Here is a 15,958-nt window from a genome sequence, read left to right as displayed (position 1 = left end):
CCGTTTGGTTCACGGAATGTTAGATTACCTTAGGGAATGTTAGATTGTTGGAATGTTAGATGACTGGAAATGTTAGATTCCTATGTTTGGTTTAAAATTGAAGTAGGTAAATAAGACATCAGAAATAAGATAAATTAATTAAAATGCCAAAAGCTCAATATTAGTAATAAGATAAAGAAATGTGAGATTACCTAAGAAACTGGGGTGCATCTCACATTCCCTTCCAATAGCTAAAACCTCTATCGGGAGGTTATGTTACATTCTCTGAGAATCTTACATAACTTGAACCAAACATGTGAATCTTATATTCCCAGACAAATATAACCTTAGTTATCTTATATAACTTGAACCAAACGCCCCCTAAGAGTTATAAAAGAGTTGTCACGTAAATTATTTGTTGAGCCAATCAACTATGGATAATTTATATCAATTTATTTTATTATATTCCTATGTTAACTAAGATCACAATGTGTCTTTACACATATTGCATATTCAAGTACAATTATTAATAAATAAATAAATTTGTTTTAAAAAATAAAATAAAAAGAACTAGTGTCAACAACGTAAAGATTTAACCTGCTAAACAAGTCAAATTAGACTTAATTAAACAATTTTATTGATTAAGAGAACTTGAATGAAACTTTTATTTAGTGCTTGCTGCCTCCCCTCCAAATCCTCGATACGCTCTCTGGCAGCGCGAATGCGCACTTCTTTCGTGGCAGGATCCAGTGTTCTAACACTCCTCAAAAAGAGGTTTAGCACTCTACGGCGCTCTTGAATCTCATTTTGCAGTTGCCCCATTTCGACAGCAATTGCAGGGAGCCTTATTGTACTATCCAGTTGACCATTTTTCCTTTGTATTATTGTTATAACATTACCAATATTGACATTTATTATATTTTTATTTGTATATATTTATTATTTATTAGATGTATTAAATGTATGCTTACCAACTGCTCCAATTTATGTAGTTAATTATTATTTTTAAATTCAATATGCATAACAATAAGGAGGTTTCTTCAGTGGTCCCATATGGGGATCGGATTAATATTTGCTCGGACCACAACAACACATCCTCACCATTCATTTTTCTTTCAACTTGGGCATAACTCCAAAGGTGGAGATAGAGATAGAAAGCTATGTTCAAATCGTGGTCTAAGCAGAGCCATTATTATTGTTCGGACCACAACCATTTCCCGACATTAATAGTATAGAAACAAAATGTCAAAAAAATATAAATTAACTCATAAAATCAAACACTTTATTAAATGTTTTGAATTAAACACGTTAATATAATATATGATGTTCATATATGTTTTACCGTTGTAGCTGTGTAACACGTCGTGCATGCCGGCCGGTGGCCTTCACGACTAGCTCAGTAGATAGTAGGCCATCCTACTGTTATGTAATTTAATGCAAATTTAGGACCTACTATACAAACTAGGAATTTAGTGAAAATTAATTAGTGCTGTAGTACTTCGACAATAAAACAACATGAATATTACTACGTAATTTAATTGCAAAACGCGTAATATTCGCACTTTTACACATTGGTACATTTAGATGTCCGGAATTTGTACCTAACTTTTATTTTTTTAAATACAATTTTCATTCAAAACATTTTACTTAATTATTACAAGTTAAATCACATACATACGTATATATATAGGGCCAAGTTTCCATGCGGCCATACTATTAGGTATGAAAAACGCATCAATGGTATTAGGAAACGCACAACAAATAAATGCACCAATCCACCACAAAATGCATCATTATGTACGCATAAACGTACCACACAGTGTCTGGAAATGCATCATTAGGTGTAGTAGGGTATGATGCATTTTGTTGTGTGTGGTGCATTTTGTGGTTCGTTGATGCATTTTATTGTTATGCGTTTCCTAACACAATTGGTGCATTTTTACATACTTAATTGTGCAACCGCACCGACCGCACGTTAAGGCTTAGCTACATTGAAACTTGGCCATATATATATATATGTGTGTGTGTGTATTCGTGTCTCCTAAATATATAAAGGAAATGTGACACTAGGACACAATCAAGGAAATAACAATTTATAAATAAGGTTTTCTTTAGGACATAATAAATTTTTTATTTTTTAAATTAGACTCCTAAAATAAGTTATTAGTGTATCTCATCCCTCAATTTTACCAAGTTTGGTATATGATAATATGGGTGTGTTTTGCTTTAGAGAAATCCATGTTGACCCGCGGTAGGCTCGGGTAATATTTATCCATCATAATGCTAAAAATATTGCTAAAAGTAAGAGCACAGTAAAAAGGAAGCCAACGCTCTGTCCTTTAATAATGCTTTTCAAAACATTTAACCAATGAATAATGATCTAAACTTTTTATTTTGTTTAATAATCTTTATAATACTGTGATACTTTAGGTAGTGCTTAGAAAATTCATCAAGTGTCGTACGAAATGGAATCTAAAGTTGAATCACAAGAAAAACGACAGACCAGAGAAAAGTATAAATGGATAGGCATGACAGAACAAATCCAACATTGAGGAAATCAGACTCAGCACTAAATCTCACAACTTTTTTTCTTGTCTCATGTTCATTTCATAATTCGAATAATGTTGTCCATATTTAATTCAACTTTTTTTTTATTTTAATAAAATAATTTTAATTGCTCTCAGTTTGTCTCCATCTATCTGTTTTGGTCACTTTGGAGTAATAACAATATTCGTCAAGTGAACCTCACTCAAAAAAGTGCATCAAAATAATACTCTAAATAATAATTTTAGTTAAAATTTTCAATATTATAATTGATGACTAGCTATCAACACGGGTGTGTAATTGAAAATAATTTTTAAAAATTAATAATAAAATTATATTATTGGGGTAAATGAATAAACACACAAATCTTATAATTAACAAAATATAAAATTCTAAATTTTGATAAGTAGAAAGATTATTGTATCTCATAATAAATTTTTGAAAATCACATTGAATTTAGTAAATATTGTGTTCCAAAATTATTATTATTTTTGTAAATGCAAATCCTTTTTTGATGATATTTTTTGTTTTTGTTCTAATTAGGATTTAAAGATTGATACCATAACAAATTAAAGAATTGTGTTTTGTTAGCAATAAGCAATAATGCATATGAAAAATGGTCAAATAAGCCCATAAACGTTACATGAAAAATCAATTAAGCTTCTAAATATTTAAAAAATGCAATTAGACCCTTTAAAAAATTGCAGGTCATTTACTATTCAGGAAAAAATCCGGCGACGGTTATGCCGTCGCCGGTCACCATACTCCGACGGAAGATCATAGATTTATATGCATTACATTTTCATATTGACTTGATTCGTCTCATGAACAAGGATCCGCGAGATAGTTTCACTCAAAATTTTGTCTAATTTTATAGGTGTCATTCCACTTTTACTTTTTTTTTTTCTTTTTTTCAAAACATCATATGTTGATCCTAGTATTATTGTAGCATAACCATTTTTTGTCCTCTGTCAACAACATTGTTTAAATGACATTTCATAAAAAGTGAGTTGACCTATTAGACTAGAGACATGTATTATTCAATTACAATTTGCAGCTCCGCAATAGTGCCTCCACAACTTGAGCCTTTTGCAACAATTAAATGACATATATAAATATATGACAATAAAAATTAACACTTAGAACTGAATATACTAAAATGTTTCTATATTTAACATTATTTAAACATGTTTGCTGATAAATGATAAAAAATGACAATGTCATAATAATACTACGACTGACAAATAATGTTTTGAAAAAAATGACTAAAAGTTGAATGCCACGTATAAATCTATGACCAAATGTCCAAACATGGCATTAACTCTATAATATATATTTATCAATTATTCACATGCATATAAACAACAACAAGAAGACATTATGTGCGATGCACTTCACCACAAGTTCACAATATAGGTTAATTAATATATTTTGATTTATACATAGGTTGCTGAGACGTGGATGGTTAGGTGATGCTTAATGTTCAAATAGGTTAGGTTACATTTAATTTGAATTCGTCGATTATTTGAATTTGAATCAACCAAATGAAATCTTTAATTATAAAATAAATCATTTTAAGATTAAAAGTAACACATTTTAAATCTAAATGTGTAACATTTTTTTTTTGAAAAAAAATATATTAAATATTAATAATTAAAATAAAACAGTCAAATTTTACGTTGAAGATAAAATTTGAAAAACATGGAAAAACTTTGATACCTGCACTAGATACTTAGCACCGATGCTTAACAATACTATGTATTATTCATTTATTCGCATTGGTACATATTGACATCATATACAATTTTATGGAAATCATAATATCAGAAAGCACTAAATTGATATTCATTCAATACAAAGTATTTTATTTAATTTCGGCTGATATATAGGAAATTTACATATGTCGACACTTTGTTAGTAGATTAGGTAAATTTTAATTTTTTTGCTTTGTAGATGTGTTAATAATGGCAATTTACATACTATATTTTTAACATTTGTTTATTTTATTCTACTAAATAACACTCAAACCCCACCTTCTAGTGGTTAATTATATTTTTGTATTGAATTTATAGGTGATAGTTAACGCTAAGTCCTTTGTTTTTTTGTTTGTTTTTTTTTTCAAAACATATTATTCTGATTCTAGTTTATTGTGACATGATCATATTTGGGCTTCTATCAACAAAATAGTTTAAATGACGTAAGAAACAGAGATATTTTCATATGCAATTATGAACTTTTTCAAACAAAAGAATAATAAAAGTTATAATGAGTTAACACACTTTATATTAAAAAGATTGAACTGAATTGTCCAGCCCTAAAAATAAAAAGAGGATAAATTAACTATTACTTTATCATTGAGGGGCTAAAATTGCAAATTGTGGTTAAGACTTGGGATATACTCCGAGTCTCCGAAAGTAAATAGGGATATGGGTGAAAGAGTGAAATCAGTGAGATATGTTACTTGTTAGGATTAGGAGTAATGCGGGAGTATTAATAATGCTACACTTGTACGGACTATATGCGTAACTGCTCACTGATCTTTCTGCCAGCAATTCCGCTGCTTTTGTACGTTTGGTGAATTCGTGTTGGTGGGCCGACTACTCAACTCTAACCTTCATATCCCAAAATCCCCAAAACGATTGGTTTTCTTGAGTGTTATTGGGTGTGTGCTCTCATGCTGCTGCTGCTTACTGGGTTCTGATCCGGAACGAAGCGTTTTGGTAGACTGAAAGAAAGCTGAAGCCGATAGTTTGGGAGTAGGAAGATGGCGGAGAAGCCTGAAGTTCTCGACGCTGTGCTGAAGGAAACGGTTGATTTGGTAATGGATCTGTAAAGCTTCGTTTTGTATCTTGATTTTGTGCTCTGGGTGGGTTTAATTTTGTTTGGTTTTTGATTTTTTTTTGCAATTCTGGTTTGGTTGGCTGCAGGAGAATATACCCATTGAGGAGGTGTTTGAGAATCTCAGATGTACAAAGGAGGGTCTCACTAGTCAGGCTGCCCAGGAGAGGTTGGCCATTTTTGGGCACAACAAGCTTGAGGAGAAGAAGGTGCCAAACGGCGTTGCTTCATATACTTTAGTTTTCCTCATCATTTACAGTTTATTAACTTGTTGAACTGTAATTTTGATGCTGAGTTTCATTTTTAAGCTTTTATATTTGCTTTTTATGTCTCTGGCTTTTAAGATTTAGTGTTCACCTCAGATTGTGGAGTTATGTTTCTTTATAGTTTTCCTTCTTTTTTGGAGACTTATTTCTTTCATCTTTGCCTTTTGTTTCACTGCGTCTTTGGTTCCAAATCAGATGGCCTTACACTCTTACTTCTCTCTTTCCTTTTGTGTGTGTATGCCATTTACCCTTTGAATTGCTTATTTGCTCTGGAAATCAGTTGAAACTTATCATTGATACCTGTGTCAATTTAACTGTTGCAATAATTGTTATGTTCCAGGAAAGCAAATTCCTGAAATTCTTGGGCTTCATGTGGAATCCTCTCTCGTGGGTGATGGAAGCTGCAGCAATTATGGCAATCGCACTTGCAAATGGAGGAGTGAGGCTCTTATTCAAATTTAGTTGAATTGATTGTTTATTTAAACTGTTAGTTTGGACTCATTGGAATATATCTTTAATTTTGCAGGGAAAGCCCCCGGATTGGCAGGACTTTGTTGGGATTATTACGTTGCTGGTGATAAACTCCACCATTAGTTTCATTGAGGAGAACAATGCTGGCAATGCAGCAGCAGCTCTCATGGCCCGTCTAGCTCCAAAAGCCAAGGTAAGGATACAGTGTATAAATTGACTTTCTTTGTCATAGAATAGTCTATGGTCTTAGTTTGTTTCAGTCTCATACTCATTATTATGGTGATTAATCAAGCTTGAGAACAATTAATCAGCTATTTATTTTATGCTCCTAGCTATGCTGGTCTTCTGACTGTTTGCTTTTGTTGTTGAAGGTCCTTCGAGATGGAAGATGGAGTGAGGAAGATGCTGCTGTTTTGGTGCCTGGGGATATTATCAGTGTTAAACTGGGAGATATAATTCCTGCTGATGCTCGTCTACTTGAAGGAGATCCCTTGAAAATTGATCAGGTGATTATACTTTTATGAAAGTGGCTGGTTGCTCATCTGCATTCTTTGTTTTTACTATTGAAATATACATCTAATATTTCCTTTGAAATTTGCAGTCTGCATTGACAGGTGAATCTCTTCCGGTAACTAAAGGCCCTGGAGATGGTGTTTACTCTGGTTCTACTTGTAAACAAGGAGAGATTGAGGCCATTGTCATTGCTACGGGTGTTCATACCTTTTTCGGAAAGGCTGCACACCTGGTTGATTCTACCAACCAAGTGGGCCACTTCCAAAAGGCAAGTTTACAGTATTATATCATATTGGTTTATATATGCTATTTTCTTGCTTTTTTCCAAATCAAATATATCAAAATGACACTTTGCTATTTTTATCAGGTTTTAACTGCAATTGGAAACTTTTGCATTTGCTCTATTGCTGTGGGCATGATTATAGAGATTATTGTCATGTATCCTATCCAACACCGAAAGTATCGTCCTGGGATTGACAATCTTCTTGTACTGCTCATTGGTGGAATTCCAATTGCCATGCCAACTGTCCTTTCAGTAACAATGGCAATTGGTTCGCATCGTCTTGCACAACAGGTTTGTTAATATCCTTGGTTACTATGAGTTTCATTGGCTCAGTAATTCTACAGCTCTCATAATGATTAATTGTGCAGGGAGCTATTACAAAAAGGATGACAGCTATAGAAGAGATGGCTGGTATGGATGTTCTTTGCAGTGATAAGACAGGGACCTTGACATTGAACAAGCTTACTGTTGACAAGAATCTTATTGAGGTTAGAATGAGAGTGTTAATCAATGCTGATGGTGGGGTCCACTCTCTGTAAGCAGATCATAATTACTTTTATTCTATGATCAGGTGTTTGCCAAAGGAGTCGATCCAGATACTGTTGTTCTGATGGCAGCTCGAGCATCAAGAACGGAAAACCAAGATGCAATTGATGCTGCTATTGTTGGGATGCTTGCTGATCCGAAGGAGGTAACTATAGATTGTTCTACCTTGTCTATTGTGTTGATGGTTTGTGTTCTGTAGCTACAAAATTGGTTTGAACAATTACTATAAATAGGCACGTGCTGGCATTCGAGAAATACATTTCCTTCCATTCAACCCCACCGACAAGCGAACAGCACTTACTTATCTTGACAGTGAAGGAAAAATGCACAGGGTCAGCAAAGGTGCTCCGGAGCAGGTATTATTCTGGATAAATTTCTTTTTGTGTTGGTAACTCTAAAGTTGATTACCTAATATCTTTCCACCACATTGTGTTCTAGATATTAAATCTTGCACACAACAGATCGGAAATAGAACGCAGGGTTCATACCGTGATTGATAAATTTGCAGAACGAGGCTTGCGATCACTTGCTGTAGCCTATCAGGTAAACCCTCCCCCATTTTGGGCTATAGTTATCATTTCACCTGCTTTCATGCTTTATACAAATTGAATATTTTACATCCCAGTGACTTTTTGTTCATTTAATATTGTCTAAATTTTTGAGCAGGAGGTTCCTGAAGGAAGGAAAGAGAGTCCTGGAGGACCCTGGCAATTCATTGGACTCATGCCTTTGTTTGATCCACCAAGGCATGATAGTGCTGAGACCATCAGGAGGGCTTTGAATCTTGGAGTAAATGTTAAAATGATTACTGGTGAGTTATGGCTTGTGATACTAGGTCATGAAGCATGATGTGTCGTGTGTTGGAAGTTTTTAACCTGATGATGAAATACATCTTGCATTATTGGTAAATACCACTAGTTTTGGCAAAATGATAGCATGTGATACAGAATTTATTTGTTATTCAATATATCCTATATCGCTATTGTGTCTATATTTTTTCTCAATTGATTTTCATTTTATGTCAAAAGCTGGCATCTTAAACTGTTAATATACCAAATTTGAAAAGTGGTGACTCTTCTGCGTGTTTGTTATTAATACTTGGATATTTGACAGGTGATCAACTGGCAATTGGTAAAGAAACCGGGCGGCGCTTGGGAATGGGTACAAATATGTATCCTTCATCTTCTTTGCTGGGACAGAGTAAGGATGAGTCAATTGCTGCATTACCTATTGATGAACTGATAGAGAAGGCAGACGGTTTTGCTGGTGTTTTCCCCGGTACATTTTTTTGTCAACTTGATTGCAAAATTTATCGCACATTCTACCAGATAACTTGGTCCATGTGATTAGATTGTGTCTGCTGATTTGGTGGTTGTCTTGGATAATTGGTATAGAGCACAAGTATGAGATAGTGAAGCGATTGCAAGCAAGGAAGCATATCTGTGGAATGACTGGTGATGGTGTCAATGATGCTCCAGCTTTAAAGAAGGCTGATATAGGGATAGCTGTTGCTGATGCAACTGATGCTGCACGCAGTGCATCTGATATTGTTCTTACTGAACCTGGTCTCAGTGTCATCATCAGTGCTGTTTTGACCAGTCGAGCAATCTTTCAGAGGATGAAAAACTACACGGTTAGCCGCTGGCTTTTTGGTAGTCATATGATTCGTAATTGAAACTAACGAATTTCCACATGGCCATTGTGCTGTGGAGTTTGATGACTGTCTTGAACTCTTAAATAAGCTTTTAAGTGCTTTCTGAGTTGACTTACATGCTTATTGCTAAGTGCTCATTTACTACTCTCTTTTTTTTGCGCAGATTTATGCTGTTTCTATCACAATTCGTATAGTGGTATGTTGTGTTAGACATCTTTCTTATTTTCTTCCTTTTTCTTTACACATCTCATGGGAGGAGGTTATCTGCATGTCATTCATTAAATCACTTTTCTGATTTCTTTCTGTTATAAGTTTATGACTTGATATGACAGCTTGGTTTCATGCTGCTGGCTCTAATATGGAGATTTGATTTCCCACCGTTCATGGTTCTTATCATTGCTATTCTGAATGATGGTTAGTTGACTTAGTTCTCTCTCGACTTTTCTCAAAAAGATTAAATATGATACTAAAGCCTTTTAGCATTGGGTGTGTCTCAACTCTCACCCTGCAGTTTAGCACTTGTACCATTTAACATAAAAATCATTCTTAGATCATATGTATGTCTTGTGCAGCAACTTTTGCAGTGTATTTTTGACCTCTGACTAGCGCATTACTGTCTAGGTACTATTATGACAATATCAAAAGACAGGGTGAAACCATCTCCTCTTCCTGACAGTTGGAAGCTGGCTGAGATTTTTGCTACCGGAGTTATTCTTGGCGGTTACTTGGCAATGATGACTGTCATATTCTTTTGGATAGCGTATAAAACCGACTTCTTCCCGGTGAGCAAACCTATATTTATCACTATAAATAGAGCTTTTCAAATTGTGGTTACTAAAAGCATTCAAAATTTTTTCCATAATCATTTAGTCACGGTTAATGGCTTTGTTCTGGCCAGACTGAACCTCAAAAATATACATATAAACAATCTCCATATATGTGTGTTATTTTCTCCATTAATAAAAATAAGAAGGCAACTGTATAATTTATTTATTTCATTTCTTACCCTTGTTTTCAAATATGTTTATCTTGCTAAGTTTATAATGAAAAAGTGACCATTTTTGGTGAATGGCCAGAGAACATTTGGCGTGGCTACACTTGAGAAGACGGCTACTGATGACTTTAGGAAGCTTGCATCTGCAATCTACCTTCAAGTTAGCACTATCAGTCAGGCACTGATATTTGTCACAAGATCTCGGAGTTGGTCATTTGTTGAACGTCCTGGTGTATTTCTTGTTGTTGCATTTGTGATTGCTCAACTAGTAAGCCATTTGCTCTATTGCTCTGCACACCTATCCTGATCTTCTTTTGATTTAAACAGTACGGACATGCTTATCTTTATACTTCATCGTTAACAGGTTGCTACTCTAATTGCTGTCTATGCGAGTTGGAGCTTTGCGGCGATTGAAGGCATTGGTTGGGGTTGGGCTGGGGTTATTTGGCTTTACAATATTATTTTCTACATCCCCCTCGATTTCATTAAGTTCTTCATCCGCTATGCCCTTAGTGGGAAGGCATGGGATTTGGTTCTTGAACAAAGGGTACAATTCTTCATGCTTGAGAAAGATAAATCTCGTTACTTTTATTGTTTCTTACCCTAGTCTATCCTCATCCGGTGGCTTTCTTGTTTCACAGATTGCTTTCACCAGGAAAAAGGATTTCGGCAAAGAACAACGTGAACTGCAATGGGCACATGCACAGAGGACACTTCATGGCCTGCAAGTTCCCGACACCAAATTGTTTAACGAGGCAACTAATTTCAGTGAACTTAATCAGCTGGCCGAGGAAGCAAAAAGGAGAGCTGAAATTGCCAGGTACCTTCCTTATACCTACCTAATTGACGTTTAGAAAAAAAGTTGCTTTGAATCTTTGATTTACCTTGTGAACTGTTATTTCTGTTCAGATTACGTGAACTGCATACGCTAAAAGGTCATGTGGAATCCGTGGTGAAATTGAAAGGTCTTGATATAGAGACAATTCAGCAAGCATACACCGTTTAAGGTGATAGCGAGCGAGCTTAGAACGAAGACTTAAGCAGCCATATATCAAGTTGGCCTAGCTCTAGTTCTCTGGTTTCATTTAGTAGTATATTTACTTTTCATCCCATCTCCCCTGCTCTTTCCTTCACCCAGAAGGGCCAGAACATAACAATGCCCTGAACTGGAAAACAATTTAACATTAAATATAGTTTTATTGTCTGCCTATACATACATGTCTTTTCATGATTTTGTTGCTTCCAAAATCTGTATTATGTCTTCTCTGTTTCCCTCCCTGACCAGGTTAAATTATGGTACAAACACCCACTTTATGAACCTCAAATACTACTCAGGAATAAATACGCCATTTTCTTATAAAATGTTCATTAGTAATACAGGGTGACCATGCACATATTAGGAATCATATCATAAAGATTCCATTCTTGGCCAATAAGTGATTTTGTTAGAATAGAATTTACATAGGATAGTTAATTCTATTCTAGCAAAGTCACTTACTGGTTAAGGAAGGAATCTTGTTGATGATTCCTAATAAGAGATCCTTGTTTTGAATTGATACCAGAATATTCCAACAGGAAAAATTCATGGCTGTACTGTGATACTGTCCACCTTAAACTGCATGTTTGTTTTCAAGATTCTTTGGTTCCATTTCAGTATCTTTAATGGCTCCTTCAGTTCCATCCTTGTACTCATACCACCTGGAACATACTAGGAAGTACACAACATTTAAGATTCCCAGGCCTGTGATGAGGAAATAGAAGTAGTCTAATCTTCCCTTGTTCAGATCTTCAGGCAACCAGTTTCCAGTTTTGGCATTTTCTGTGGTTTTATGTACAATGGAGATCAAGAAGCTGTTGAGATAGCTAGAGGCCCCCATCCCCAAGAAGTAAAAGGACCCGGCGACGCTTCTCATGTTCTCCGGGAACTGTTTGTAGTAAAACTCCACCTGTCCGATGGCGGTGAATGCCTCGGCCAGGCCGGCCAGGGCGAGTTGGGGGACCAACCAGAGGGCCGACATGGAAGAAACAGCGGCGCCTTTGGACGTCACCCCGGGCATCGGCCTGCTCAGGGCGACGCCCCTGCGGCGCTCCTCCACAAAGGCGGAGACGAAGGACGCCAGCACGGTGAGGAAAATGCCGATCCCCATCCGCTGCAGAAGAGTGATGCCTTCCTCTTTCCGCGTGTATCGTCTCAGGAACGGGACGATGATTCGGTCGTAGAACGGGACGAAGAGAGTGAGACTTAGCATTGAGAAAATGGTGTAGGTGGCGGCCGGAATTTGGAAGTTGGAGGATCCTAGGTGCCTGTCGGATTGCAGGGCTTGGAACACAACATATTGTTGCTGTTCTAAAATGGCAACATGGTACACTATGGCGGCTGCCCAGATTGGGATCACTTTAAACACACATTTCGTCTGTTCCACTTGTTGCAGACTGCACAGCTTCCATGGATAAACTGATGATCCATCTTCTCCCACTTTGTCTTCTTCTGTCCTTATTGCAGCCTTGTCAAGAAATCTGCAGAAAACAACATATAGCAAATTAATACTTACTATATTAATTTTTTTTAGTACTACCGACTCTATTACATTGTAGTATCTGTTCATATATACTTTCTCAAACTTGTTAAAGCACAAAGAGTCAATATTTACTGTATTAGTTTTTTTTTAATAAATCAAAAAAAGTGCAGGCCAGGCGTTAATTGCGACAGATAGACCGACGGGTAACTAACGGTGATTGGCTGGTCAAAACACACAATTAGCGAGTCAAAGACGCAAATTAATTGTAATTGTCAACATGAACATATTTGAATCAAACTTTACGTTAGTCATACTAATGTCATGCAAATAATGTTAATAATGTTACTTATAGTCAAATATGCAGTGCTTGAAATATTTAAACACAACAATAATCGACCATACAATGTTATCATATGACTTTATTAGGTTGTATAAGCTAGCAGCTAGCTAGGTTAGCTGTCAGTGTCGGTAGTTTCATGCATGCATGTGCTCATGTGGACGACACAAACAAAAGGTTAGTAATACTAATTTATCACCTTGAGCAATTAGCTACTTTAACCTAATTGAATTGGATTGGCTCAAAAAAAACCTAATTGAATTGGACCGCTACTACACACCATTCATTGGTTAGGTTGATGTTATTACATTGCAAGTTTCCCTATTATTAATTTCCCAACCACATTTGACTTCATTAATGTGATGCAAGTTGAATTATTGAATAAAAACTTTTATTGCATTATTTTAAGTGCCGTAAAATATATTACTTTGAAAAATGAGTAAAAGTGAATAGTTTTTAATTTTAAATCACAATGACATCGTGTCGTGTTGCATGCGTGAGGCGTGTTAGTTAGAAAGTTGGAAGCAAAAGTGTATGCATGGATTATGCATGTATATATGCTTAAATCGCTCTAAATAAAGCAAGATGGAGAGATGCATGTTAGAACAACTAACCAATTCAAAAGTAAAGATGCCAATATATAATTTATTGTTTATATATTTAGTTAATTAAGATTAGCTAGCTGGGATAATTATTATATTATATTACCTGAATTGGTTTGTATAAGGAAGCTTGGAATTGATGGACTTGGTGGGGATGTAATTGAAGAGAGAGAGGGAAGGGTGTTGTGGTAATTTCAAGTTCCTCTTCTTAGCAGCAACCACTAGAACTTGGACTATACTAGTGAAGGGGCTACCTTCGGGCTTCACCTTAACATATATTCTATCGCCGACGAAGAACACGGCACATGAAATCAGCATGAACAGCGCCGGAATCCCCAGTCCGATGGGCCAACTAACCTCGGATTGAATGTAAACCACCAGCGTCACCGACATCATCTGCGCGAAAGTTAAGGTAAAGAAGTACCAGTTGAAGAAGCTGTTAATGCCCCTCTTCCCTGATTCTGTATTCGGGTTGAACTGGTCCGCCCCGAACGCTAAGTTGCACGGCCGGATTCCGGCGGCTCCCACCGTTAGCATCGCGAAACCGCACAGGAGAAACCCCATCTGGCCCCGATTGGGGTCCACGCAGTCCCCGCCTTTGGTGCACCGCGGAGGGTGCAGACTCTTCACTGCTGCTGTCAATGCTATCATCAGTAATCCCTTCGAATTCAAAACAAAAACATACCAGTACAAAAACATACCAGTACGCGTTTGTTAGTTATAAATGAACAGATACTATAATGTAATAGGGTCTGTTATTAAAAAAAAAAAAATTAGTACCAGGAAAGAATTGATGGTGGAGATTCCCAAGGTTTTGTAGCGGCCTAAGTAAGTGTCACAAATAAAAGCGCCGAGGATGGTGGCAAAGTTAGTGGTTCCATTGAAGACATTGAGAAGATTCGCCGCCGTTATGTGCTTCAAGTTGAACACTGTCGTGAGGTACACTAACAGGTTGGACAGCGTGCCTATTGCTCCCAGTTTTTCGAACGTCTCGTTCCCTTAATTAATTAATTAAACACACAAAATTAATCAACAACCTCGTATACATATGTACTGCTAATCATAATTATTAATTGTAAAAAACCTGACTGACCTATAATGAAGGGCATGGCTTTGATTCCTCTGTACTTGGGCACCGGTTCTTCAACCGTAGACGACTCATCATGTTCATGGCCGCCGTTCATTACTGTGGTTTTCTCCGCCGCCTTCGCCGCCGGAGATTCTCTTCCATGCTTATTATCCTCCATTTCCACTCCCATGTATGTCGATCTTCACTCAATTGTTATATATGTTGTTTTCTTTTTTTAAAAAGCGCACTTCAATTCTCTCAACTATATATTGAATTATTATTGAAGGTGAAGTGTGAACGTGAAGCAACTTTTCAAGATTTCAGACACTGCTCACTCTCTCTCTCCCTCTCTCTCTCTCTCTATCAGTACTATACATACATTATACATACATACATACTGTGTGTGGACAAGAATTGAATGAGGTGGTCCATTAATTTATCATTTTAATTGTTCTGATTTAGGAACGGCAGGTACTTTGGGTGGGGGGCAGTTGAAAGACTCACCTAATATTAGCTCAGGCATATGTAAAAACCAGGAGGAGTACCGTAAACATTCATTTTCTAACATACCAATTTTAAAAATACTGGTAACTGTTATTTTCGTACGAGAATTTCAACCAAATTGGTCAGACATAATTAATTTAGTGACTATAATATTTTACGTTCAATTTAGAAAGCTGTTTTTAGCTTTTTTTGAGTTGAGTCAGTCAATTATAATTGATTTATTTCCTTATGGGGATGGTCTTTTATCAATTAGAGCAACAACTATAATTGATTTATTTCCTTATGGTCCTTTGTCAATTAGAGTAACAACTATAATTGATTTATTTTCTTATAGTCTTTTGTCCATTAGAGTAACATTCAAGACAGATTTCACCAAAAATCCACGATTTTGTAGTGTAATATGTAATTAAGTAGGGTCCTCACTTACGCGTATTACAAGGAGAATTCTCTGCGTGGTGCAATCAATGAGGGGACTAATAATGATCTGATACGTATGCTTATGAGATTGATGGTTGGACTAATGAGGCTAAGGACAAAATTAAATAAAAGATTGGAAAATTTACAAGTAACGCCAACGGATTGCAGGGAAGAAATTAAAACTCAACCACTTGGTAGCTGCACCAGTCAACACGGATTCAAATCAATCATGGTTTGAATATTCTATTCAATTGTGTGAATCTGATACATAGATCAATGGTCACAAGAAATAATCCATATAGTATATACGGAGTACACTATATAGTATATACCCCTGCCCGAGCCATATATAAGTCAACATACAGCACATGTTTAGATGATGTTATATGTTGTGGCCTTGGCCCTTGTGGGACACTAAAGAA

At 36.0% G+C, this 15,958-nt stretch overlaps 2 protein-coding genes across 2 annotated transcripts; one reads left to right on the top strand and one right to left on the bottom strand.

Annotated features, from left to right (window-relative positions):
* The first annotated feature begins 4,995 nt into the window (after window positions 1-4,995).
* Window positions 4,996-11,300, top strand: LOC116022301 (plasma membrane ATPase 1). The gene is made up of 21 exons (XM_031262942.1): window positions 4,996-5,341; window positions 5,451-5,570; window positions 5,968-6,066; window positions 6,154-6,291; window positions 6,470-6,604; window positions 6,700-6,879; window positions 6,979-7,185; window positions 7,263-7,382; window positions 7,466-7,585; window positions 7,674-7,796; window positions 7,879-7,983; window positions 8,107-8,251; window positions 8,554-8,718; window positions 8,835-9,073; window positions 9,258-9,290; window positions 9,427-9,508; window positions 9,716-9,876; window positions 10,171-10,356; window positions 10,453-10,635; window positions 10,730-10,908; window positions 10,998-11,300. The coding sequence occupies exons 1-21, from the start codon at window positions 5,288-5,290 to the stop codon at window positions 11,092-11,094; spliced, it is 2,871 nt and encodes a 956-aa protein (XP_031118802.1). The 5' UTR covers window positions 4,996-5,287; the 3' UTR covers window positions 11,095-11,300.
* Window positions 11,301-11,413: 113 nt separating this feature from the next.
* Window positions 11,414-14,981, bottom strand: LOC116022302 (protein NRT1/ PTR FAMILY 2.9-like). Its single transcript, XM_031262943.1, has 4 exons — window positions 14,640-14,981; window positions 14,327-14,544; window positions 13,653-14,206; window positions 11,414-12,605 (listed from the first exon to the last, which is right to left on the bottom strand). Exons 1-4 carry the CDS (start codon window positions 14,803-14,805, stop codon window positions 11,699-11,701), a joined length of 1,845 nt encoding a protein of 614 aa, XP_031118803.1. The 5' UTR covers window positions 14,806-14,981; the 3' UTR covers window positions 11,414-11,698.
* Between the last annotated feature and the right edge of the window lie 977 nt (window positions 14,982-15,958).

The sequence above is a fragment of the Ipomoea triloba genome, chromosome 6 (assembly GCF_003576645.1).
Source record: "Ipomoea triloba cultivar NCNSP0323 chromosome 6, ASM357664v1".
In the NCBI taxonomy this organism is placed as follows: domain Eukaryota; kingdom Viridiplantae; phylum Streptophyta; class Magnoliopsida; order Solanales; family Convolvulaceae; genus Ipomoea; species Ipomoea triloba.
This window is presented reverse-complemented; position numbering and strand designations above follow the sequence as displayed.

Coding starts and splice junctions, on each gene's coding strand:
- LOC116022301 (XM_031262942.1), top strand. CDS start 5,288: ATGGCGGAGAAGCCTGAAGTTCTCGACGCTGTGCTGAAGGAAACGGTT. Junction 9,291..9,426: donor CTATCACAATTCGTATAGTG/GTATGTTGTGTT, acceptor TTGATATGACAG/CTTGGTTTCATGCTGCTGGC. Junction 9,877..10,170: donor ATAAAACCGACTTCTTCCCG/GTGAGCAAACCT, acceptor GTGAATGGCCAG/AGAACATTTGGCGTGGCTAC.
- LOC116022302 (XM_031262943.1), bottom strand. CDS start 14,805: ATGGGAGTGGAAATGGAGGATAATAAGCATGGAAGAGAATCTCCGGCG. Junction 14,545..14,639: donor AGCCATGCCCTTCATTATAG/GTCAGTCAGGTT, acceptor TAATTAATTAAG/GGAACGAGACGTTCGAAAAA. Junction 14,207..14,326: donor CCACCATCAATTCTTTCCTG/GTACTAATTTTT, acceptor TTGAATTCGAAG/GGATTACTGATGATAGCATT.